Source organism: Elephantulus edwardii, unplaced genomic scaffold, assembly GCF_000299155.1.
Source record: "Elephantulus edwardii isolate Elephantulus edwardi_28Jun2011 unplaced genomic scaffold, EleEdw1.0 scaffold00053, whole genome shotgun sequence".
NCBI lineage: Eukaryota > Metazoa > Chordata > Mammalia > Macroscelidea > Macroscelididae > Elephantulus > Elephantulus edwardii.
The window spans coordinates 17,628,793-17,656,072 of NW_006399803.1; the positions used below are offsets into that span (position 1 = coordinate 17,628,793).

Consider the following 27,280-nt stretch of genomic DNA (forward strand, 5'->3'; position numbering starts at 1 on the left):
TTATAAAAGTCCTTCAGGTTCCTCATTAAAGCTGAAGTCACACACTAGAGACAGGTGGTCTGAAGGATAATTGAAGGATGGTAGCCGGTTGGGTCCAATCTGTTCTTCAGTCAGCAAATCAAGAGCTGACCGGACACTAAGAGCATGCTTAGAATACCAGATATAATCCAGAGTGTGCCGGCACTCCCCTGAGGTCCGGATCTTCCAGGTGGTATAGGGAGGTTCGGACTGCCCATCGGCACTCAGCAGCTTATAGGCGCTGTTCAGGTTGAGGCTGGAAGAAGCAAAGTGTTTGTAGACCTCCTCTGTCGGCTCTGCATTGAAGTCCCCACAAACAATAAGAGGAATCTTGGCTCCTTGAGTGATGTTCTGTAGGTTCTGGAGAAGATCACAGCCTTGAGCAGATCTAAACTGCTCCCAGCCAGTGCGTGCTTTTAAGTGGGTGACAGCAATGCAGAACTGTCGACCAGACTCCTTGCACTCGAGAATCTGTGCAATGGCCACTTGATTAGTTTTCAGTGTCATGGCCGTCAGCCTAATATTGGCACTGCTGACTAGCTTGAACCGGTTTTGGAGAAAGAACAAGGCACAGCCATCCGGCCCATTGTTGTGTTCCACATCTAGACAGGGTGACCAGGGCTTGGGGAAAAAAGTGCCTTGATAACCCAGTCTACTGAGGAGTGGTTGGAAGGTGTCAAAATAGTGGTCCACCTCTTGGAGGCACAATATATCAGGATGGTAGGCTAGGATTTCTTCTAGGATGAGACATTTTCTTTCCTCCCACTTCAGTGCTTCAACAGGGCATTGTACAAAGTTGTCTTTGCCTTCTCCTAGAGCTGAAATAAAAAAGCCAGTCAGTTGTCAGATACTGCAGAAAAGTGACTTCAAAGTACCTGGGAGTCTCCTTAAGTCTGACACTGATGTTGATTTCTCTAACAAATGGGTTGCTCTTTGTCTAAACAATCTTAACCCGCCCAAAAGAAACAGGCTTTTTAAGATAAAGAGTAGTATTATTCTTCCCCCTCTCTGTGGTTCTTGGTTTCTTTATGCACATATTATTCATCTTTCTGTTCTCTTCCTTCCTATCTTCTGAGTTTGATCTTTGGGCAAATGCTGCTCTATGATCCCCTATGGTTGATAGGAGGCCTAAGTACCTCCCTGACTTATTCACAGTATAGATCTGTCTATATGATCTACACGTTTTCTTTTTTAAAAAAAGAAACTATTTTTGTTATGGTTTGAATTACAGCTTACAGAACAAACTGGTATGCCATTCACCCATTCGTACATAATGTTTTATGACACTTCCCCAATTACCCACATTGCATCATTACTCTTGCCACTCTCTCTAGGTTATTGTTTCCACTCATCTTTTCATCCTCTCTTGAGTCTTATCTGTGGAATAGATATGCTGCCCTTGTAATCCTATGTGGTTGAGTATTTTAAGTGCTCAGTAGCTCCTTAGTGTTACTAATGTCTTTAAAGATCTGTCTACTGTTTTGCTCTTACCACAGAGGGTGAGTTCAATTCCAGGCTCAAAGGGGACATAACAGCCACATCCCCTTCTTTCTTAGCAATAAAAAGTGGCCTTTACAAATTTTAACAAAAGAAACCTTATTTTACACCACTAATCCTTTGTTTCATAAAATTTCACCTCTAAATGAGACAATGCTACAAAGTTGACTGACAGGTCAACTTTTCATTTAGCAGACGCCATGAATGGAATCTTTTTGACTATAATAAAGTATAAAGAAAGGCAAAAGTGTTCATATATTGTCTTATTTTATAGAACACTGGCCTTAAATTATAAAGACATACATGAATAAGAATCTCCTGACTCACCACCACCCAATTACTGCTCTCATTCACCAGAAGTTCCACATGTTACCCATTTAGTAGATTTTCTCCTGCAAGAATGCTTAGTGCTGTGCTCAAAGCTAGAGGTAACAAAGTCTGAGGCTGTTCCATTAATTGGTTAATAAAAGACAGATCAGTTAAGTTTAGATCTGTTGGGAAGTCATAACAGGCTTTATACTTAGACAATCCACAGACATAAAGGCACAGAATACAACTTGAGTTGCTAAGCTTTATTAATGAAAAACAGATGTCTCCTTTTCCTAACCTCCTCTTCTAAGGGCTCCTCATGCTACCCTAGTTATCTCATCCTCCTCCTACACCTCCATCCTGCTCATAGTTCTTTCCACCTAAGACAGTGATGCACTGGGCATGTGCAAAAGCAGAAAGGCACAGCAAAGTTAACTGCTCACGCACAAAGCTTTTAGCATACCTTGGGCGAGGATGTTCCATTGCATGACCCTAATAAGTGGGTGGCTACTAGGGCAGTCTGTCCTCAGATCCACAAAGTCCCTCTGGAACCGGGGAGGTCGAGTGTGCAGGACAGCCCTGCATTCCTCAAGGAGCTCTTCAGGATCAATGGGTTCCAGATGTTCTGAGTCAGATGATACCAAATACTCTGGGTGCTGGGAGGCAGCGCTGCTGTTCAGTGTCTTGGCGAGAGCACTATAGAGTCTGCTCGTACCGTTTCCCATGGAACACACTATAGGAAAGGAAAGCACAGTTACATACTCAACTCCTTTTTCTGCCTTTTCTTCCATTCTTATCCAGCTCAACTGTATGCTAAAGCAGTTACTGTCCATAGACACCAGGAACTCAATTAGGACAGTGCTGTCATGTTCATAATGAAAGCAATTTCTGCAGAGATGGAATAAAGGAATTGGCAAGTCCTAGCTTCCTTCCATGACCCTCATCACTCACTTGTTACTGCCTAGTCAGAACCCAACTTTAGGTGACCTTACAGGAGGTTTTCTGAGGCTGTAATCACATGGGTGGAGAGCACCAATCTTTGTCCTATGGAACCATTGGTAGATTCAAGCCACCAGAGGTGCTCCCCTACTCTCAATGTCATGGAGACAGAATTTACTCCTAACTGGTGGTTTCCTGAGACTGTAGGTTCCCTGGGAAGAGACTGCCCATCTTTCTCCTGTGAAGCAGCTGGTGGATTTGAACTGTATACCTTTGAGTTGACAGTGCAACTTTCTACCCACTGGGTAATGAGATCTTCCTACTAGGAAGTTGCTGTTGTTGTGTGCTGTCAAACTGGTCAACTCATAGCTGACCCTCCATCGTGTTTTCAGAGGTAGTAAACTGCACCCTTCAGAAGGTTTTCATAGACAGTAAACTGCACGAGAAGAGATTGCCCATTCTTCACCTGTGGAACAGCTGATGGCTCTGGACTGCAGCACAGCTTCTTATCACTAGGCCACCAAAGCTCCCTCTTAAATTGCTCTGAGGATAGGCAATATAAATATGACTGTAAAACTAACCTCTAATAAATGAAGATAATTAATTCTTTAAGAAATCTTTATAGCCCCTTTCAGGATTTAGTTTTAGAATTTATAAAATTAATCTTATAAAAGTATGACTAACACAGTCATTTCTTTACAAACTGGTCTTCATGTTCTTAGGCAGAAAAGGGCCAAATAATTAAAAAAGTCTGTTAATCCTGGAAGCGAGATTAGGTTTTAGCTGTTCTAACCATTTCATCTACATAGATGCTTCTGCTAAAAAAGGAATGGTTTTCCTTCAAGAAGTAATGGCTAGATGGGGTCATACTCCATTTCCCTTAAGATGGCGTTAAAATGAACATTACTGAGCAAGTCAATCTACAATCTAAGACTACTTGATTTTTTTTTTAAATCCTGAAAAGGAAATGGGCATACCGCAGCTGATTTTGTTCAGCTGGCAAGTTTCTATTCAGGGGATCAACTTCTCATGAGTTGTCCCATGTGGCCTAGATCACAGAAAAAGAGGAAGAGAGAAGTATAGGCAGCACTAGTCATGTGTCTTCAATTATTTCTAGAAATTTGGTTTTCAGTCTTTTAGCTAGGTCAACCGTATTTTCTCTTTGAAATGAACAATATAAACTAGGGGGAAGTTTCACTTGGAGCTACCTCCATCTTGGGCAAAGTCTGTGTTAATGAACCCTGGAACCATGCAATCTAGACTTCCCTACCATGTCATATCCTTCCTTATGTTCTCTTGAAAGACACAAAGTTTTCTTTATAAAATATGTTTATAAGCTGATTGACCATAGAAACTGGCAGGCCGTCAAAATCACTGTGGCAGGAAACAAAAGCAAACTTAAGCATTCATCACTAAATGTTATGTATTATTCCTCTCCCTCAACTCAGATTAGTTTCTAAAATTTACTTAAGGAAACCAGACCCAGTATTCTCAGCATACATTCAAATATATGTGTATCTGTAAGTATACCATTAAAAAGCTTCCAAATGCTTCATTCTTTTCAGTCTATTTGAGCTGGCTGACTGGCTGGCTTACTACATGGGTCCACAAGATACTTTTTCAGTGACAGTACAACTTTGAAAGTCTTTCTCTTGCACTTCTGATTGTTGGGAGGTTTTTGGTTTTTTAAAAATGTGTGTTTTGGGTTTTCTTTAAAAGCTGTTAAATTACTATTATTATTATTTTTTTCCCCCAGATTAGTGGTATCCCAGTATGCCACGGTAAACTGACAGGATAAGTGTGGGATTATTTTCAATTTTACATAAACGGATCTTTGGCACCTAAAATTGGTGTTTGGCAACAATTCCAGCACTTACTAGCCTGATGTGGTTCAGTTTGACAGGACTATATGACATTTCTTTAGATGACATCTTATCTTTTCCAAGTTGGGTTTGGGGATGTCTTAAAAAGATATAAATACCATGTGAAAATAAAAAAGGGTGTTAGAGTCCCCTGGGATTCTAAGATTTCTGAGGAGTTATCTGAAGTTATAAAACATTAACTTGGCTCTAAAAATTTCTAAGACCCCAATTTCACATGAAAAAGAATAAAGAGCAAAAAAACATTTGTTCGGACAGTGAGAACATGGCATGCCCATTAAACAAAAACTGTGCCCTATTACTAAATGACCTTAGTTATTAAGAAAATGACACAAGAATGAACAGCACAATTTAGAAACGTCAGAAATGAAGCAACAGGAAAAGATTAGAAATAAAAATTAAAAAATGACAAAGGATTGAAGAGTAAGTGGCAGATATTGAAGATCCAACATATGGTTCTTGTAACTGAAAACAAATGCAAGGAAATAAGAACAAAATTAGTCACACACTCCCAGGTGTGTGAAACTCATGCTCAAATAAAAATATGTACCCAAATATTTATTCAGACTTGCAAAAAACTTAAGGAACCAAGGTACAAATGGAAAATGGTGGTATAATAAATAATGTTAAGAGACTAAAAGAACCCCAAAACAAGCTGTTGATTCACATAATCTGAGTTAATCTTAAAAGCAATATGGTTTAAAAGACTCCAACAAAGTAAAAAGAAAAAAAGCACTATGATAAGAAAAAGAGTAAGTTATTGATAATAACACTTTTAATAAGTTTTTTTAAAGGGTAAATCTACAAAAACATAAAGCAAATCAGTGGTTGCCTAGGTTTGCCAATTTCATAAAATGAAAATATTCTGCTCTTGAATAGGACCCATTAAGTAAATGAGGCAAACAACAGAATGAGAAAATTTACAAATCATGTATTTTATAAAGGACTTTTATCCAGAATACGCACATAACATATACATAAAAAAACCTAGGCTAAAGATCTGATTAGGTGCTATCATGTGGGTGCTGAATCATAGTGACACTATGCATAACAGAATGTAACACTGTCCTGTACCATCCTCCTAATGCAGCTCATTGTGGCAGTCATAGTGTTACTCCATCTCATAGAGGGTGGTCTTTTTTGTTAATCCTCTACTCTTAAGCACTGGTTACTTTAAAAAAAAAAAATACTAGTTTATTTACAAAATTCGATACATTGTTTTTCAGACCAAATTCTTCCAATTTGTCTCACCCCCCCTCCCCATCAAATTGTACAACCCTATGTTTACCCCCTCCCCTGCACATCCTTTTATCTTTGCTTCCACACACCCCCACCCTTGGATCCTCATACTCATTCTACAATAATGGTTTTATGGGGCTGGTTACTTTTAAATTATGTGAGACCATTTTTGCTTCTTGCCTGTCTCTCTTAAAAAAAAAAGAAATGTTCATTCTTCTGGCAGTTTATTATTTCCAATATTCTTTGCCAATATCATAGCTCAAAGGCATCAATATCCTTCAGCCTTCCTTGGTTGTCCAATTTTTGCATACAAATGAAGATTGTGAAAATACCATGATCTCGGATAGATAAGTCCTCAAAGTGGCATCCTTGCTTTCTAACAACAAAATATCATAATTATGTTACATAAAAAGCAAACTGTTAAGATTTATATGTTCTTTAAATGGAGTATGAGGAAAAACTGCTGGTGGAGTGCAGTTTTTACTGATAACCTCCCCCCCCCAGTGCCCCCCCCCAACTGAAGCATAGTTGGGCAAGTCCCTCTGTGGACTGAAAGTAAGTAAATAGCCTTACAGTCTGTGTACCTATTACATAATGGAATTAAAAAGCAACTGGAGCCAAAGGCAAAGAAAGACACAGGGAAATTTTCCATTAAGACCCTGCTTAGTTCCCAAGTCTCCTACCAGGAAAGAAAAACTATAGGTGTTTTTATCTAATTAATTTATAATAATGGAGAACCAGCTAAGTCAAGTATTTATTAATGAATGAGTCAATTACTTTGCTCCTATATTAAATCTCTAACCACATCTATTAACAAGAGGACTGTTTTCCTCTCAAACACTGTAAGAAATATATTCACAGCCCAGTACATATGTGGTACCTTTGCTACATGAAGCACACACTGATATTTTCTATTCTATTCCATCTCACTTTTTCGAAATGTTGCTCTTGACCCAACTAAGCTTATTTGCCAATTCACTAACCTAGGTAAAAGGAATCGTAGTGTTGGTAAAAGGAGTTCATTATGTGTTGGGCTGCTAACCACGTCAAAGGCACCAAATTCTTCACAGGAAGAAGATGGTTAGTCTCGCCTCATAATGATAAGCCTCAGAAGACAGATGGAGGTTCACTTACAAATCAGAATCTACTCACCAGGCAGTAGATTAGAATTTACAAAGTTCAGTACAGAAGCCCCAGTCTTTAAGCTCTTAGCTGCTAGCAAAAATCTTAGTGATTCAAATGCACCAGCCTCTCTTCTGGAGACAGATGTCAAGGGAGACATGGAAAACATTTGGGGCAGTGCTACTCTGTCCTGCAGGGTCACTAATGCCAATGAATTTGGCTTTTTCAACTGCCAGTAGGAAGCACTGCTCTAAAGTAGCCTACAGACCCTTTGGGGATGTCTGAAACTTGTTTATAAGTGTACAAGATCAAACTGTTTTCATGAAAACAAAACTAAAAACAACAAACAACAAAATAAACCCACTTCTGTTGATTCCAACTCAAAGCGATGCTGCAGGGCAGAGCAGAAGTGCATGTATAGGCTTTCCAAGGTCATATGCCTTTAAGGAGGCGATCACCACTCCTAATTTGCCCTTTCACTGTGTGAACATTTAAGATTGGTAAAACTGCTGGTGTCTTAGCACCAATGAAGGCAGTAACATTAAACTGTACTAGCAGTTACTATATCCTTCACAATCATACCCTGGAGCAGAAAATGACAGTTTCACTCTAAAATGTCCTTAATAAAGCAGTAAAAGTATTCTGCTTTAGTAGGCGACTTGATTGTTGTTCTTAAGTGCCGCCTAGACGACTCATAGCAACCCTATGAACGAAAGACCTGAACACTTGTATAACTTTCATTGTTTCTCCAAGTTCATAGGGTTTCCAGAAGTAAGCTGTTTCAGAAGTGGATGCTACTCCTGTTTCTAAGCTTGTTTAATTGGAGAGCTCCACCAAACACTGTCCACCATGGTTGTTATTGCACCTGACACATCAGTGTCACAGTGTTCAGTGTTCAGCTTCACAGCAACGACGAGTTACCTCTGGACAGACCAGTGCTATATCACTTTTTTAATGTTTGACCAAAACCAATTAAAACCAGGCCTCAGGGCTGCAAATTAAAGTCATCCACCTTCGGTTTGGTAGCATAACTTTCTATCCACTAGGCCAACAGAGCTCACTGTTCAGGGTGACAAAAGTAAAGTACACTAAACTTGTATTATGGGGCACTTTTCTCTCCTTCCCAATCTAAGAACAATTATAATAGCTAATGAATAGGGTCATTAATATCCACCAGTCACAAAAATCTGCTTGCTTTAACTACATTTCCAATTACTTTTTCATCAAAATTCTGAAAGGCAGCTACTCTATCATTCCCATTAGGTATGAGGCAATCACCTGGCAACAACTCTCATTGTTTCACCCCCGTTTTTAAAAGTAATTTTTAAGGAAGACAGGTGAATGGAAACAAAAAGCATAAAGAGGGCATGGCAAGAGAGCTGATGTGATGTGGGGATAGTAGTGAATGTAATAAAACAAAACAAGCTATGAATGGTTGAATGGAATGCCAAATCTGTTCTTCAAACTCACTCAAATTACAATAACAAGTTGATGGGGTTGGAGGGACGGATGGACACACACTGAATGTATTGGTTATCTCTGTGAGGGGAAGTTATCTTTCATCTACTCCTTTCAGCAAAATGTTTGTCAGATATTGTTCTAAAGCTAAGCATCCAAATTAAGACAGATTAGGAAGAATTGGCCATCCACGTCTGAAATCTAACAGGCCTTCAAAAAGCCTATGTACAATAGAGCACACTTAAGACCAACAGATATGGCAGCTGAAGCTGAGCCCTCAAATTTGGCAAAAAAGGAGGAGCAACTGTAAGCAGAAACTAATGATTGGAACGTGGAATGTGAGAAGCATGGATGTAGGAAAACTGGACATAGTAAAGAAAGGGAATGCATAAAATTGGTATATTAGAAATTGGTGAAATGAGATGGATTGGCATGGGCATTTTTAATCAGATGATCATCTGATCTACTATACCAGAGATGAAAAGATGAGGGGGGGAAAAAACCAACATAAAACAAAGTCGCTGTCATAGTTAAAAAGCCTATTTCTAGAACCATCTTGAAATACAATGTTGTGAATGACAGGATACTATCCATACACACAAGGAAGACCTGTTAATACCACTATCATTCAAATTTATGCATCAACAAACAGAGCCAAAGAGGAGGAAATAGATAATTTCTACCAACTGTTGCAGTCAGAAATCAATCAAATTTGCGACCAAGATGCATTAATAATAATGGGTGAGTGGAATGCAAAAGTTGGGAACAGGGAAGAAGGCTCAGTAGTTGGAAAACATGGACTTTGTGACAGAAATGCGGCTGGGGATAGGACAGAACTTTGCACAAAGTATTATTTATTCATAGCAAATACCTTTTATAAGAAACAGACTATACACATGGATTTCACTTGATGAAATGCACAGGAATCAGATTACCATCTGTGGAAGGAATATCAGCAGTGAAGACTAGGCCAGGTATGGAAGAGACCAACTACTCATATGCAAGTTCAAATGAAAGCTAAAGGCCAAATCAAATCCACAGGAATCAAAATTTGGTCTTGGGTCTATCCTACTTGAATTTAAAACCCAACTCAGGAATTGATCTGAGGCCTTGGACTCTAATGAACGAAGACCAAATCAGCTGTGGAAGGATCTCAAGAATATCATTCATGAAGAATGCAAAAGGTTGTTAAAAAGATAAGGAAGAAGAAAAGACCAAAATGGATGTCAGAAGAGAACCTGAATATTGCACTAGAGCACCGAGAAACCAAAGCAAAGGGAAGAAATCAAGAAGTTAAGGAGCCTGGAAATTGGAAGAATCTGGTTTGAAAAACAATGTATTCGAATTTTGTAAATAAACTAGTTTGGTTCTTTTTTCTTCTTTTTTTAAAAAATAATTTTAATGAGCATTTACAGAGATTTTGGATTTCCATTCATTCATTGCAGCACTTCTCTCCCTGCCCAGCACCGCCCCCCCCCCAATTCGCTCCTCTTTCAAAAGTAAAAGAAACACTCCCTCCCTGGTACACAATCCCCTTGCACCCCCCTCCCACCGCCCAAGTACATTTCACTATGCAACCTTAATTGTGGACTCTTGTGGGTTTTTTTTTTTTAAAAGGATTTCAAAAGGCACCTTGGGAAGACACAACAAAATATTATAATGAAATGTGCAAGGAGATGGAATAAAAAATCAAAAGGGCTGAAATCACTCAGCATTTCCTAAGCTGATGGAACTAACAAACAATTCAAACCATGAGTTGCAATACTTAAGGATGCTATGGGCAGAATACGGAATGATCCAGGAAGCATTAAAAGAAGATGGAAGGAGTATACTAAGTCATTGTACCAAAAAGAATTAGTCGACACAGAAAAGTTTAAAGAAATAACAATCGACCAAGAGACAATGGTGATGAAGGAGGAAGTGTAAGCTGCTCTGAAGGACTTGGCAAAAACTGAGGTCCCAGGAACTGTTATATTTCATAGCAATTGACATATTTCAACAAACGCTGGTCTGAATGCACTCAGCAGGCTGAGCCAAGAAATCTGGAGGATAACTACATGGCCATCTGACTGGAAGAGATCCATATTTATTTCCATTAAAAAAAAAAAAAAGTAACCCAATTCAAAGGAGTGTGGAAATTATCAGATGATATAACTTATATGCAAACAAAAGCGTGCTATAGATTATTTAAAAATGACTGAACAGCACATCGACAGAGAGCTACCAGAAATACAAGCTGGGTTTAGAAGAGGCATGGCACCAGAGAATTACTGCCAATGTCAGATGGATCATGGCAGAAAGCAAGAGGACCAGAGGAATGTCTGTGTTTCATTGAGTAGGCAAAGGCATCTGACTGTGTGGTTCACAAAAAATTGTGGCTAACTTTGAGGAGAATGGGAATCCCAGAACAAATGATTGTGCTTTTGTGAAACTTATTCTTGGACCAGGAAGCAGTCATCAGAACAGAGCAAGAAAACACTGCATGGTTTAAAATTAGGAAAAGAGTGCATCAGAGATGCATCCTGTTTCCACACCCTTTTAATCTATATGCAGAATAGATCATTTGGAAGACTGGGCTTCATGAGGAGAAATATGGCAATAAGGTTGGAGAAAGACTCATCAACAACGTACATCATGCAGATGACACAACTTTTCGTGCTGAAACTGATGAGGATATGAAGCACTTGCTGCAGAAGGTCACAGATTGTAGTCTTCAATATGGATTGAAGCTCAACATCAAGAAGACAAACCACTAAATCAACAGGCAGCACTATGTTAGATGGAGAAGAGATTGAGATTATTAACCGTTTCAGCTTGCTCAGCTCCACAATCAATACACTTGGTACCAACAGTCAGTAATCTCTCTGGAGTACTAAGAAGCAATGATGTCAGTGTAGAGAGTAAGGTGCACCTGATCCAGGCCACAGTTTTTTCAATTACTTGCTATGAATCAGAGAGCTGGACAGTGACTAAGGATGACAGAAGAATCAATGCCTTTGAGCTGAGGTGCTGGAGATGAGTCTTAAACATATCATAGACTGTCAAGAAAACAAATAGGTCTGTATATAGGAGAGGGTAAAATCAAGTTTCTCTTTGGAGGTTGGGATTTTGAAGCTCCATCTCACATACTTTGGACATGTGGCCAGGAGGGACCAATCCTTAAAGAAGAACATCATGCTTGAAAGAGTGGTGGGACAGCTCAGGAGAAGACACCCTGGATGAGATGAGTTGACACAGTAACTTGGTGCAATGGGGGCAGCCAGTCAGTAAGATCGGCTCAGGACAGGACAGGCTTCAGAGTAGGGTTGTTAAGAGTCTCAGGAGACTGGACGGCACATAACAACAATCACCACCAAACAGGTAATTTCAAAAACTCAACTCACAATTAAGAACATGTCAGATCCCAAAGGATCAAGTCTTCCTACAAAAGTATGTGTTCTGGGTTGCTATTCTGGCTTCAAAAAGATCTTGAAGTAATTCAGAATAATTCAATACTCAAAGTCTGTTTCCTGAGACTAGATAGCACAGACAATTTATCCATATGGTAAGATACTGAAAATCTTGGTAAAAATCTGCTCAACTTTATTTGACTCACATTGGATTTGATCCTATTGTTCGGTACTGACAAGTCATAAATGACTCTCCAGCAAGTTTTCAGAGGCAGGTAACTGCACAAGAAGAGGCTGCCCATCTTCCTGCAGAGCAGCTGGGCATTTGAACCACACTCCTTTGGGTTGGCAGTGCAGCTCCTTAGCACTAAGACGCAAGAGCTCCCTCACCTGGATTCTAGGTCCACTTGCATATTTGTTTGGAAGCAAGGATTTTATTTATTTATTTTTTAATTCCATAGGTATTCTTTTTCATTCACACAAACAACCAACAACAAATATTCTTTTTCATTCATAACTTCTAAATTTTTTCATCCAGTGAACTAGAAAAAAGGATCAGCTATCATTCTTAATGCATCATTAACATGTTATATAAAATCTCAACAGAAGTAGAAGTCCACATGCCCTTTCTTTTTTTTTTTTAATTTTTTTTTCACATTCCCTTTCTATCCTGGGATTTAATTTTGTTCAGTCCTATTATGTAATGTAAACTTCTTCTTCCATTTAGCTATCCCCTCCTGATCTTTTTTTTTTAAAAAAGGCAAGAAAGGTGAAGTGATCACTAAAATACTTTCAATTACTTTATACCAAAGCAATGAGTAGTTAATGGGCAGAGACAAGTCTGAATGTGCTGATTGTCAGAGGAAAAGGATCAGAGTCTAATGAAGTACTTTCCCATCAATAATTAGAACACCAGATAAGAACACCAACACGTAAGACACAAACTGAATGAGGCTCACATTCCAAGCAACCCTACAGCACTTAGACAAAAGCTGTCTCTCCACATAATGTTTCTCTAGTTACTCAGCAATTACTTGTTCTAGGATTTGTCCAAACCATGCAGTCTAACTAATTTCTCTCACCATTAGTTTGAGCTTAATCTCTTGAAATGGTGGCTCAGAAAAAAAACAACCAAACCAATTAAAAGAAAAATAAAAAAAATTAACAAAAGCTGTAATTATCTTGGCTATACACCTGGAAAACTGCTGGAGTTCACCAACTTTTGGAATAAGAAAATCTTAAAAACTACCAACCACCCCCACCCCCTTAACCAAATAGCATAGAAATGCTATGTTGAACTATTTATCCAATGTTGCCATCTACTGGCCATATATTAAATTACACCAAAAAGTTTTGTTGAGTAGGGAGGGTGGAGGGACACAGTGCAAGAGAGGAAGACTCTCGATGAGATGGACTGATTCAGTAACTAGGGTAATGGGTGTAGGTGTGTCGGAGCATTAAGACTGGCACAGGATAGAGTAGAGTTTAGGGTCGCTATGAGTTGCAGGCAACTTGACAGCACAGAACAGAAGTGTAGCCAATGACAAACAGATCTTGGCTGAAAACAGAGTGCAGGAGGAATACCCATCTGTTTTTCATTGACTATGCAAAGGCATATGACTGTGTAGATCATAAAAAATTGTGGCTAACTTTGAGGAAAATGGGAATCTTAGAACACTTAATTGTGCTTATGCAAAACCTATGGTTGGACCAAGAAGCAGTACTAAGAACAGAGCGGGGATGGTTCCAAATAGGAAAGGAATCCATCATGCATCCTGTCTCCATAGCTTTTCAATCTGTATGCAGAACAGATCATTCGGGAGGCTGGGCTTTATGAGGTGGAATGTGCCATCAGAATTGGAGAAGACTCATCAACAACTTATGCTACCTTCCTTGCTGAAACTGAGAAAGACCTGAAGCACTCACTGCAGAAGGTCAAGGACTGTAGTTTTCAAAATGGATTCAAGTTCAACATCAAGGAGAATAACCAAGCCCCAATTGGCAGCACCAGGACAGATGAAGAGATTGAGGTTGTTAACAATTTCAGCTTGCTTGGATCTACTATCAACACTCTTGGCACCAGGAGTCCCACCTCCCCCCAAAAACCCCAAATACATAAAAAGAAAAAATGAACTGCTCTAGGAAAAGCTGCTGTTAGAGACCTCTCCCAAGTACTAACCAGCAACCATGTCAGTCTGAAGGCTAAGGTTCATTTAATTCAGGCCATGCTCTATGCAACTATTTGCTATACATCAGAGAGGTGGACAATGATTAGGGTTGACAGAAATTATTGATGCCTTTGAATTGTGGTGCTGGAGAAGAGTGTAAACATACCACGGGCTGCCAAGAGGAAAAGCAGGTTTATTCAGGAGAGAGTGAAAGCAAGCTGCTCCTGGGAGGCAAGGATTTTGAAACTTCATCTTACATACTTTGTAGGTAGTAAATCACACAGGAGGAAACTGCCCATCTTTCTCCCACAGAGCAGCTGGTGGATTTGAACCATGTATCTCTGGTGGCCTAGTGGTAAGAAATGGCACTGAAATCCCAAAGCACTTGGTTCAAATCCACCAGCTGCTCCACAGGAAAGACGGGCAATTTCCTCCTGTGTGATTAACTGCCTCTGAAAACCCACTGGAGAGTCAGCTATGGGTCAGTTCTGACTCGGTGGTACACCACCACCACCAGCACCACCTTTGGGTTGGCAGTGCTTTCAGAGGTAGTAAATTGTCTGGGAGGAAATTGTCCATCTTTCTCCCGTGGACCTAAGCTAGTGTGTGTGTGGGTGTGTATATATATATATATATTTAGCAGCTGGTAGATTTGAACCATGTACCTTTATGTTGACAACACAGCATCTTACCACTAAGCCAGTAGTTACTTTTGTTAGGTTTCTTAGATTAAGTTTTTGCATGAATGTGCTCACTTTCAAGGTAAGTGAATGAAATCAAAGTATATATGTTGAAAGGAAAACAATAACAATCATTTTTTTTAAAAAGGTAAGTGAAAATCTTCAGCAGCATAAAATAGCCTGGTAGCCCATGATGAGGGATGTTATATGTTTAGTGATTATTGAAGGAATCAACAAATTAAATTCTTAAGCCATGCCTGCAGGACTCTGCAACTATCCTGACTCCTCTTCCTTCATCAACAGCTCTTTTCCTTACACCCGGCCTGTTGACTTTACTGGTGGTGGGTTTATGTGTGGTCGAGTACAACTTATAGCAACTCCAGTTGCCAGATGCCATTCCTCATCATCTGACACACTGAGCCCATCGCTGCAGTTTCCATGTCAACCCATTTCATTGAGAGCGCTCCACTCTTTTGCTGAACCTCCACCCTTCTAAGCATGATGTCCAACAATTTCAATCATTTCTCCATCTATCATGATAGATACCTACTGGTCCAGTGGTGAGGATTTATGCTGTCTTGATGGCTGCATCCTTGGGTCTTCTGCAGCAAGCATTTCAAGTCCTCACTTTTGGCAAGGAAGGGTGTGTCATCTGCATAATGCAAGCTGTAGATGAGTCTTCCTCTGATCCTGATGCCACCTTTTTATTCACAGAGTCCAAGTTCATAAATTATTTGCTCAGCATACAAACTGATCAGGTATGTGAAAGGAAACATCTCTGGCAAACACCCTTCCTGATTTATTTTCATTTTCCCCCTTCCTCATTTTAAGCTATGCAGTGTTCCCTTGCTCTATTTGGGACAACAGCTTCCTGGTCTAGGTATCGATTTTGTATCAGCACCATTAAGTGTTCTGAGATTCCCATTCTTCTCAATGTTAGCCATAGCTTGTTATGATCCACACAGTCAAATAAATACCTTTGCATGGACAATAAAACCCAAAGGTTTACTGAGGTTTTAACTGAATATGGTAAGAATTCCTGTGCTGTGTAGCATGGAGCTGGAACCAATTCAGAGCTGACCTCAGAGTGGATTTTCAGAGGAAGTAAATGTCACAGGAGGGGACAGCCTATCATCCTCCCACAGAGCAGCAGCTGGCAGATCCAAACCTTTGGGCTGGTGGCACAATTTCTTACCATTGTAATACTTAGCCACTGAGGATGTCAGAATGTGAATGCTCTATTGCTGAAGTCTCAACTTAGTCCATCGGGTTCTAGTTTAGTTACAGATTATAGAGGCAAAACAATCTTAAACTCATTCTGGGGTAAAGTTGGCTGAGGTCCAATCAGGACTCCATCTCTTCCTATGCAACCTTAATGTTCTCTGAGCCTCAGGTTTTTCATCTGGAGATAAGTGTCTGCTTCACTGGATTACTGTAAGGACTGATTAATTTAGAAGTATTTAGCATATCCAAAGCAATCAGCTCACTTGCTGGGTTTAAAGAGAAGGCTATTACATTAGAGTCTACCATATGGCAATTCTATGTGTTTTCATTTACTCTTACCAACAATTCACCAAAGTAGGTAGGTACTATATTCATTTTACTGATGTGGGTACTTAGCATTACAAGATTAGTGTCTTCAAGATCACACAAATCAGAAGAAAGGGGTTTTGTTCCTAGAGTAACTTGCACTTTGGACTGCTTGCTTTTTACTATCTTGATATCTGCAGTGCTCAGTCAGGACACTGAGTGAAGAAGAGGCCAAAGGCAGCCCGTTCTTAGTGCCAGGAATAAACAGGGGTAAGGTTCCACCTCCTTAATTTGTCAACGTCACTGCCATCAAGGCACAAATACTGGCACAGGACAAAGTGTACAAAGCAGTGTCACGACCGGCATGGCATCACCAGAGCTATCAAGTGAAGGTCATCACTCTCAAACTAACGTGTCTAAAAATACAAACACCTCGCCAGTGTGACAATCCAAATGACCTTTTCTTTACAAGGCAGTAACCACAGACTTGACTAGAGTGCCAAAGGCTTTCCCAGACAAGGCTGAGCTGCACCTTTCGTCAAGCCAGATTTATCTAGATAATATCTCTAAGGAAAAAAAGTATACTTCACAATAAAAGCTCAAGTGACAGGTGGCTGTCCAGTCATTTCTACGTGTCCAGCTTTTCTCATCTAATGCTCTCAAGTAAAATGTGAAAAGGCAGAAACAAAATCTGCCCCACACTGAGACATTATTAAAATGTGTGCGCCAACTTTTATCTGCACAATGAGCAACAGAACTGAAGGGAATCTACCCTACACTCAGGCCCATGTCACTACATGTGCCCATCACTCGCATTTCTGGGCTACTAAAAAAAATGGCCCACTTCTACAGTCATGAACGGGATGATGGAAGCCAAAAGAAGGTTTCACTGACAGCACTGAGTTCGTCTGTTTTGAGCAGAGGACTGAAAACCATGGCCTGTAAGTCAGATTGGGCCTGCCACCAATTTCTGTGCTGCTGGTGAACTAAGAATGGCTTTAAAGTTCTAAAATAGAGCAATATTTTATGAAAACAATATGCCACGCCTGCTGTCCCAAGTCAATTTCAATTTCTAGCTACGCTATGTGGTAAGAAGGAACCCTGGTGGCTTAGTGGTACGGACTTGTGCTGCCAATCCAAAGGCACAGGATTTGAATCCACCAGCTGTTTTGTAGGAGTAAGACAGGCCATCTCCTCGTGTGCAGTGCACTGCCCCTGAAAACCTGCTGGAGGGTCAGCTATGAGTTTGTTTTCAATGGCACAACAACAACAACAACAACAAAATCTTCCGTGGGAGGAAGATGGGCAGTCTCCGCCTTCCATAAAGATTTACAGTCTGGGAAACCTGATGGGGAGTGCACGTATTCTTATGTCACTGAGTGGTAAACTGTGATTTCACATGCCAGCAGGCATGCCAGAGTACAGCTGCTGGGCTCACGGCACCAGCTCAGTCCAGGTGTGACCTGGCTAGGCCTGCACTCTCTCCACAGCTCCTCTTGGCTAGCACTAACTGGTGTAGCTCTCAACCAGCAACCTCAGGACAACCCTATTATCTACACATTATCATCATTTTTATCATTGTATTTTATATATTCTAGCATAATATTATTATATGATAGCTATTATAGATATCTAGCTATTGGAGAAGCAATACTGCTCTGAAGACAATCCCTGCAGGGGCTATGTCCAAACCTTTGTGATTAAATGCCTGCTGTATTCTCTCAGCTTCACCAACTGTTATAGGTTGATTTGGCCTCATACTGCTGCTGTATCTCTGTGCCTCATGTTACCTTATGACTCTCAGCTTGTCTAGTCTTTGGCCCTCCTGCCACTGTCTCTCTGAGTTTTCAGCTCAAGGCTACATCACTTGGGTTGAGGAGGGTCTCATACTCTTTGTCCAGACTCCTGTTGATCAGGAAGTTACCGAATCCTCTCTGGGGCCGTCAGGGGTGATACAGGAAAACTCATTGTTACTTTCAAAGCAGGAGTATAAACCAAACATCTCTTTCAGAAACTAATTTTTGAACAGGAGTTAACATATTGCGTAGAGTCAATATTCCCTGAGTCTACTGCTTCTATATGAAGACACCAAACCGAAATAGGAATTTACCTTACTTCCCCAAGATCTTTCAGGAGTAAACCATGAAACGACGACATTGACATATGAGAAAAGATGCTAACGAGGGACTAAAATTTTGGAAGAATTCCAAGACAGGAACAGAAAGGCTTGGATTACCTGAGAAATCTGAGTGGAGGAAAATGCAGTATTAGCTAGCAACAGTAAGCAGGGATCTTCCCACAGGAGCCTTGAAACTCCACGTTCTGAGCCAACATATACAACGGCAAGCAGGGCCAAGAAGAAAGTACTAGTTACACCCCATCCCACCACCAACAGAGAACCAGGGCGGCATGGTTGGCTTCTGCCTTCTGGATAGAAGGAGAACTGCTTCAAAGTGGGAGGCATGCCTCGGAAGGGCACTCGATGGTGAGGAACCTGAAAATGGAGCCATCCAGACCAGAAACTAACTCCAAACCTCTAAGTGAGTTAGTAATTCTTTTTACTAAGAGGGGGTAGGAAAAGTGCTGAGCAGACTGCAAAAGACAGATGAAACCTTCTTTATATTGGTAAAAGTGGAGGTTCCTGGCTTGCTACCCAATTCTTGTGCTTTTACAGGGAAACCTGCCTATCCACACTCCACACAGCCTTCCCATATAACTGGGATCCCCTTTTGGAGAGAAGCATGAGAGACAGACAGGCATCTCTGTAAATAGCTGTATTTAAACATAACAAAAAACTATTGTAGACACACAAAAAAATAGGCTTCTATGATAAATGGCGCAATTAGCAAATTAGAACATGTTTGTTGTTGCTGATTGCCTTCAAGTTGAGCGCAACACATAGTGACCCTATGAACAAAAGGCCTGAAGCCTCTCTACAACTATCAACATTTATCAAAGTTCATAGAGTTTCCAGAGGCATTCTGTTTACGAAGTGGATGCCACTCCTGCTTCCAATACTACTCAATTAGAAAATGACTACTAAATATAAATGTCCAGGAAATCTCATGAAATAGAAAACAGACAGAAGTATTAAAAAATGAGAGGAGACATGGAGGATACGTATGTCTTACAGGTATTTAAGAACATAAGAACAAGAGACAAAAAAAAAAAAACAAAAAAACAAGAGACAATATCTCAAAAAACCATTGTCCAGGTAAAGCCAACACAGCTGATCCTCCAGTGAGTTTTCTTAAGACTATAAATCACACAGGAGGGGATTGCCCATCTTTCTCCTACAGAGCTGATGGTGGATTAGATTGCCAGAGAGGGACCAGCTCTGGGTTGGCAGAACCAATTCCCTACTGCTTAGGCTACTGGAGCTCCCCAGAAATACACAGTGGATCAAATAATCCAAGGAATAAGAAATTTTCCTGTACTAAAGAATGGTGTCTCCTTAGACGAAAAAGGGCCATGGAATTGAAAATACCTAGTACTGAACAAGATCTTGAAAAAGCTTCTTTGCAGACTAGCTCTGAAAATGAATGCGCTCAAGTATCTAAAGCCCAAATTGTCAGAATTAGAAACAGAAAAAAGTGGCAGGGCACATTCCTGGACCCACGGATGTGAAGACATCCTACCACTACAACTCATACTGTAATTTTGGTTATGTAATAATTTTTAAATGTTTATTTTGGTGAGTTTCTCATACTACAACACTTCTGAAAGTGAAATTAAAATGATTTTTTTCTGAATAATCTCCCATAATCCAATTCTCATTGTCAGTGAGCTGATGCCAGCCCATGGTGACGTCATGTTTACAGTGTTTTCTTTATGGAAGTGGATAACCAGGCCTTCCTTCTGCTGGATGAGTTCAAACCAACCTTGAGTTGTTCATAGTGTAACTATCTGCACTACAGAGCAACTTTCCATAAGCCCATAACTAGCAGAACTCATTACTGCTGATTCGGAGCCAACTCACAGCTCCAGATGGTGGCTCTCAACGACACACAGGAGGAGACTGCCTTTCCTTCTCCTGTGGAGCAGCTGAGGAATTCCAAATGCCTGCCTTTGGGTTGACAGTGCAACTCCTTACCAACGAGGCCATCAGAGCTCCCACAGCAGTCTCTCATTTTCAGGGACATGAGAACTGATATATTAGTAACAAATTAATGATAAAATTCTAAACATGTGGTAAACTAAGTTTATCTACTCCTATCCACTTGTGTTGTCATCAGTGTTACCCACCTTGGCTATACACCAGAATCCTAAGATGTCCTGAACTCATTCACAAATACTGAAAACTTCTGAGTGGGACCCAGGCATTTCTTTTGCTATCAGATGGAGAAAAATATATTTATAGAAGATTCAAAACTGATGGCAATTAACATTTGCTCTCTTTCTCTGGGCCCTGTGCCCATATCCGTAAATTCATGGTAACTGTATGCTCCAATTGTTGCTTTGAGAACAGGTAGAGACAAGATCATCACTGACATTTTACTACTTGTTTAACTCCTTCCCCTGGGAAAGCTGGCTTCCTCCCTATTTTTAACACTGATGATAAATCCAAAATATCTTAGCTGCTGTCCACAAAAGTTCAAGTTGACTTCCTATGAGGCCAAACACCCACGCCTATCATCCTTCAAATTCCAGTATGATCACTATTTTAAGTGGCTATTGTGCAGATTAATCAGAAGAGTGACTCTTCACAGCAAATACAGATGCTGTGTGAGGCTTCTTTCCTCTGTCTCCTTCAAGAAACTGGTATATAATTTACAAAGAAATCGACATATTCTAAACCCCATGTGCTTTAGAAGAGAACTGAACAATGTAGGTTTTCAAGCCCATGACCTTCCAGATACAGATGACCATGATTTTCTTCTGAGGTACCTCTGAGAGGGTCTCAACTGCCAACCTTTTGGTTAGTGGCCCAGCATTCAACTGGGAACAAAAGTGTTGTTGTTTGCCCTAGAGTTGAACTGACCCACAGCTGACGCTCCAGCAGGTCTTCAGTAAGTCCTACCAGAGGAAACGACCCATCCTTGTCCTGCAGAGCAGCTGGTGAATTCAAACTGCATGCCTTTGGGATTGCAACAGCTTCTTCCCACTAGGCCAATAGTTTCATAAATACTCCAATTCCTCTCCTTTCTTTTTTTCTCTTTCAAGTAATGCTCTAATTTGAAGCTCTCCAGAAAGGCCTTAGGCTCCATGTCCAAAAACTTCCAAGATTTCAAAAACTTTTCAGGGAGAAGAATTTTCAGAAAGGAGGCATGAGGTTTATAAATGAATCTTGGAAAGAACCACCTAGGAGGGCACATATTAAATATAAACAACCAACATTGAATTCCAGGAAGAGATTTAAATAGGTTTGCATTTTAAAGAACCTAAACCAAACCCAAACGCATGGCCACCCAGTAGATTCCGGATCATTGTGACCTATGCGACAAAGCAGAACCATCTGCAGGAGTTCCAAGGTAGTGCATCTCCATTGAGAGCGCTGGTGGCCTAGTGTGCAAGGAGCTGTGCTGCCAACCCAAAGGCACATGGCCACAGCTCTGAGGGAGAGATGGGACAACTGCCTCCCATGTGATTTACAGCCTTCGAAAACCTGCTGCAGCCTCAGCTATGAGTCAGCTCTGCTATAAAGCCACACCCACCAGAGCGAAGGCTGAATAGTGGAGTGAACCTGGGGGGAAGGATTGTAAAACAATGAAAGAAGTTTTCTTTTACTTTTCAAAGAAGAGAGTGTAAGGGTGGGGAAGGAGGGGCACGGAGAAAAGTGCAACAACAAATGAACGGAAATCCAAAGTCTCTGTAAATTTTCATTTACATTAATAATAAAAAAAATTTTTTTAAAAGGACACACCCAACATACCTCTACAGAGGAAGCTCTGGTGTCCTAGTCCATCGGGATTTACGCTACTATTCAAATCTACCAGTGGTTTTGTGGGAGAAAAATGGGCAATCTCCTTCCATGCCATTTACAGCTCTGGAAACCCAAATGGAGGGTTTAGATTTGACAGCAATGAGTCTGGCTGAGTTGAAATCATATGGAAGCAAACTGCCTCATCTTCTTCCATAGGGGGCAGCAGATGCTTCAACTGCCAACCTTTTTTTTGGGGTAGCAGCCAAACGATTGACCACACTGGTTCACCAGGGCTCTTGCTTAGAAGATCAGAAATCTGTATTTTAATAAGGTTCTAAGTGATTCTGGGAAGCAAATTAAAAGCCCTACTGCCCATTTCCAAAGGCGTTATCTTTGTGCTATCATCCTCATCTAGCAGGCACAGTGCTCTCTCCCTGACATCAAAGTACCTTCATTTCACCTATTCAAAGGAAAGTCTTTCTCAACAAATTCCTGCCACAATTACAATCATGTGGCACAGTTTAATATTTGACATTTTTAAGGTTCAATAATGCTTTTAGATCAAATATCAACCTACTTATTCTTTCCTAAAAAGTAAGGTTCAGTGTTTTTTAGAGATATCAAAGGAGGTTAAATGATTGGCAATTGTTCATATGAAAGGGTGATGAATGTGATTCTGGAGACATGGTTATTAATTCAAAAGCTACAACAGTTAGTTCACTATACCTACCGCTGGATGCTACAGGCAAATGACAGCTTAGCTCTCCCACAAGCAAAGCAATTTATTCTGTAGAAGCTCGATAATTACAAGCTTTGCCATTTCTTCTCTCATAAGCAGCTTACTCATACAGTTAAGAGACATACTAAATAAAGCCACCTCCTCAAATGGGCTGGTATTTGCCTTTTAAAATTGTACAAAGTTTTCTATTTTTTTTTTTTAAAGGGCAGCTTGTTCCAATAGCAGAAAACAGTAATTCCGCCAACTCCTCATTATCTGAGGAGAGATCTGAGGGGAAGCATTTGTAAGCCCACAAATGACTCCCAACAACCATTTCATCCAGCACTGTGCCAATTTCGGCCTCTTTTTGAGGGTTACTCTCCTTGTTTGATAAAAAGTAGCAAAACTCTAAATCATCTCTAGACTCCCCCTTAAAGTCTAATAATTTAAGATTTGATGGCCACAAAAAAGGACTGTACTCATCTCCTTAGAGAGCTCTGTTGCCAAGGGGGACATAAGTTAGAAACTCTTATTTGAGTACCACAGGGGACCAAGTGTTAGAACTCATTATTCTTCTGTCCTTCACATAACACTCTCTGAAGAGGAGAGTAGCCTTATAGTTCCCTGAAGGTCTCTTTCACACCAGGGTACCAGATGTCTAAACTCTGGGGCACAGAATAGTCTGGAGAGTTCTGTTGTTAAATTTGTTTATCAATGTATAATCTAGGGTCTACCTTTAGAATTCAATAGGTCTAAAGTAGAACCCTAAATCTCTGGTGGCGTAGTGGTAAGATTCAACTGCAAAGACATGGGGTTCCACTCCACCAGCTGGTCCGTGAGATGGGCAATCTCGTCCTGTGCAATTAACTGCCTCTGAAAACGCGCCAGTGGATCAGCTATGGGTCGGTTCTGACTCGATGGTACTTAACAACAGCAAAGTAGAAGCCAAGAACCCATATCTCTCATGCCTTTCCTTTCCTATTTGTGTGTGTCCCCAGTAAAATGCTCTATATTACTTTCTTAAACTCAATCATGTTTAAAAGTCTGGCTTAAATGTCAGCTACTTCTTGAAGCCTGAAAGGATTACCACTGCTGAAAGGGACTTCCTGCTCTGCTGCATTGGTGTAATTAGCAAACTTTTAACTACAAAAGAATAAAAGGTGTTTCACTTCATTAAACAGTCATTTCTTTGTGTTAAATATCATCTCTCTTGTCCGGCAGTTAATTCCTTAATGGCAGATTAACGTTGATATTTACTTTCTACAAGCAGCAAAGTACCTGCAGTGTGTGACATTCAAACCCCTTTAAATGAATGAGTGATCAAGCAATGAATGAATGCATTCCTATGTTTTTCCCCAATAGCGGCTGAAGCTAAAGCTGGTCTAAGCACCATAAAGCCTTTCACTTTATCTGTAAAATTAGAGGGTTTCAGAGAATTTTACAAAAACTCCTCAATTTTCTTACAACTTCCCTAAGTTAAAAGCCTTAACATTCTGTATGTTCTGTCTAACCTAAGCATTTATTGCTCGGCTAACAAATGTACCTTATTCGTATTCTACAAATTCAACTATTTCATTTCCAAGACGTTCATAGTAAATAACCATATCTTTTAAAGACTTTGAAGGGAATTTATGATGTGAGCTAGTCCTGAAGATAGCAACTAACTTTACTTTCATGTATCTTACCTTTAAAATAAAGCCGATTCACTTGAAAATTTCCAGCTAGGAAAAATTCACACCAAGAATTATTGACTGATATCTATGCTACTAACAGTTACTTGACAAATATGCTAAATCCCTATAAAACTGAGGGGGAAACAAAATCTCTTTCAGGTTCACAATTTTGAAGACAAAAGTATAATGAGGTCATGGTTCCCAGTAGCCAATCTAGCATCTTAATTCTGACATCTTTTGTGGTTGTATTCTGTCAAGTCAGAACCAACCCCATATCTGACCCTCCAGCCAGTTTTCAGAGGCAGTAAAATCTCAAGCGAGGAGATGGCTCATCTTTCTCCTGTGCTGCAGTTGGTGGATTTGAACAGTGTACCTTAATTTTAATTGGTCGTCTACCCTAACCTAAATATCTAACGATAATCTAATTAGGATTTATCAGATTTTGGATTATCCCTTTAGGCAATGAAAGTAAACGGCAATCAAGCTGCAGATTTTTCTGCCGGTTCAGTCTGTTCTTAAAGAAATTAAAACCTTGCTAACCAAAATGCACTTAAATTTAGTCTAGATTGTTTACACAAATGTTTACAGCAATAATAACTTGAGCGCAAGCACATACCCCTTTTCTTAGTGTGAGAATTATCAATTCCTCAATTTTAAAAGCATGACTCATTGCGATGTAATTTGTGGTCATGCATCTTCAAGCAGAAACCCAGGAGGCAAAAGACGGAAAGTCCAGGGTTTTAAATGATGTAAAACTGGTTCTCGGCAAACAGAAGGCATCATCTTTACAACAGATGTACACGACACAGAATGACCTAAGTGTTAAGAGTGGAAGACTCCAAAAATAAAACAAACAAGTCTAAATAAATGGAAAACAAATCAGTGCACTACAATACATCGTTACCACGAAGCTTATCTAGGCCATGCAAGTCACATAATCAATCAAGTGCCCTTTTTATGGTACGAAAATGTCCCCGAGTACCATAGTAAAAAGTACAGAAATAGTTGGCGGCCTTAGAAAGGGAACATTTTAACGTCGGTTAATACAGAGAACCGCTGAAAACAGGATCCAAGGATCAAAGAAAGGGGAACCAGAACACAGTGTCCCAGTTCTCATCATACGTGATACCAAGCAAGCTTCAGACAAGGCAGGGCAAAAGGAAAAAAAGAGAGAAGTGACGACGGCTCCGGGAGACGAGGGCCCGCCTGCTGACCTGCCCCCCCACCCCACCCCAGCTTCTCATTCATTCCGCTTCGGCGTCCTCGGCCGGGAACCGCCGGGTACTCACCTGTTCGGGAACACGACCTCGCGGCGTCTGAGGCCGCGGAGGCCGCCACCAGGAGCCGGGGGGAAGCGGGCTGGGGGACGGCCGCCGGCGGAGGCGACTGGCGGCGCAGCCCGGGGGCGGGCAGGCGGCGCAGGCCGAGCGCGTCCCTCTGCAGCAGGGCCGAGAAGAGCCGCCGCGGGCTCTGATACATGCCGGGCAGCGCCTCCAACACAGCTGCGGCCCCTCGCGCACCGGAGGAGCGAAGCCCGGCCGAGGCCGGAGAGTCGACAGGATCCTCGGGCCGTCCGTGGGGATGTTCCTAAGCTCCCTCTCAGCCACCTCAGGACCTTGAAAAAGTCCCGAGAGCGAGAGACAGGAGGAGCGGCAGCCGCAGCGACACCGTCTGCCGGGAGCTAGCGGGAGCAGCAGGGTAACCCGCAAGCGCCGCGCGCTGACAAAGCAGGCTCTACCAAGACAAAAGTGGAGGGGGGGGATCGTGGGATCGGACCCCGGTGCTACCAGACTAGCAATAGAGACCTAAAAGAATACTGTTTTCAAAAGAAGGCAGTCTTAAGATAAGATACGGGATGACGTCAATAGGGCGTTTAAAGTAATTAATATTTGCCGCAGGAGTTTTTAAATAATAAACCGCCCCTTCCATTGGCTGAAATGGAAGCGCTCACAGCCTGGGAGTCCCGAGACTGATCCAGCCCTGAGGCCCCAGGGACACGTGTGTGTCAGAGTGGGAGAAAGCGCGGGTGTGTGCGCGCGCGTGTGACTACAGCAAAAAAATTCGCCCCCGACCATTCCAGCGGGATGTGATTGCGTAAAACGAAATAGAACACATTAAGTACCAGTTGTATGCAAGGGCGAAGGTGAAGTAACAGACCTTTCCTCGAGGATGTCTCTTTACTCTGGCAAATACAGCAGGAATAGCAAGGATCTGTACAAAATGCTATTATGTTGGTGATAAAGGTTACAATGGGACTTGAGGTGCTGGGGGATAGTGGTAGTTGTTATTGGTGTGTCTGTGTGTAGAAATGTTTTCTGGAAAAAGTTGGCCGTGATCTATGTGTTGAGTGAGTGCTAGAATTCACACAAATGGGTTAGGGGGAAGGGGATGATTTATGCATGAAAAAAAGTAAGTAAGCAGAAAAACCTCTGGTGTATTTGGGGAAACAAGTTCTGTTTGTTATGGAGTTAGGGTGGAAGCAAAAGAGTTAGAAAAGCTTGGATAGGTTATGCTATGGAAAGCTGAGCTTATACCTGACTTAATGTGGTAGGCATTGATGTTTTGTGAGACGGAAAATGATATAATACTGGTTTTAATGAAGAACCCCTTCTCCCGTGCGTGTGATTACCTGCCTCTGAAAACCTGCAGGAAGGTCAGCTATGAGTCGGTTCCGACTTGATGGTACATAACAACAACAACAGTGCTGAATTAGGGAGCTCTGTTGGCTTGGTGGTTGTGGCTGGTGGCTTAGTGGTAAGGAATTGTGCAGTGAACGCAAAAAAAAAAAAAAAAAAAA

General features: G+C 41.0%; 1 protein-coding gene across 1 annotated transcript; it reads right to left on the reverse strand.

Moving 5' to 3' along the window:
* Positions 1 to 25,962, reverse strand: CCRN4L (CCR4 carbon catabolite repression 4-like (S. cerevisiae)). The gene is made up of 3 exons (XM_006887034.1): positions 25,773 to 25,962; positions 2,288 to 2,557; positions 1 to 836 (listed from the first exon to the last, which is right to left on the reverse strand). Exons 1-3 carry the CDS (start codon positions 25,960 to 25,962, stop codon positions 1 to 3), a joined length of 1,296 nt encoding a protein of 431 aa, XP_006887096.1.
* Between the last annotated feature and the right edge of the window lie 1,318 nt (positions 25,963 to 27,280).

Excerpts from the sequence above, each read along its gene's own strand:
- CCRN4L (XM_006887034.1), bottom strand. The coding sequence starts at position 25,962 with ATGTATCAGAGCCCGCGGCGGCTCTTCTCGGCCCTGCTGCAGAGGGAC. Across the intron at positions 2,558-25,772 it reads GAGGTCGTGTTCCCGAACAG|TGTGTTCCATGGGAAACGGT; the intron begins GTGAGTACCCGG and ends CCTTTCCTATAG. Across the intron at positions 837-2,287 it reads ATGGAACATCCTCGCCCAAG|CTCTAGGAGAAGGCAAAGAC; the intron begins GTATGCTAAAAG and ends TTTTTATTTCAG.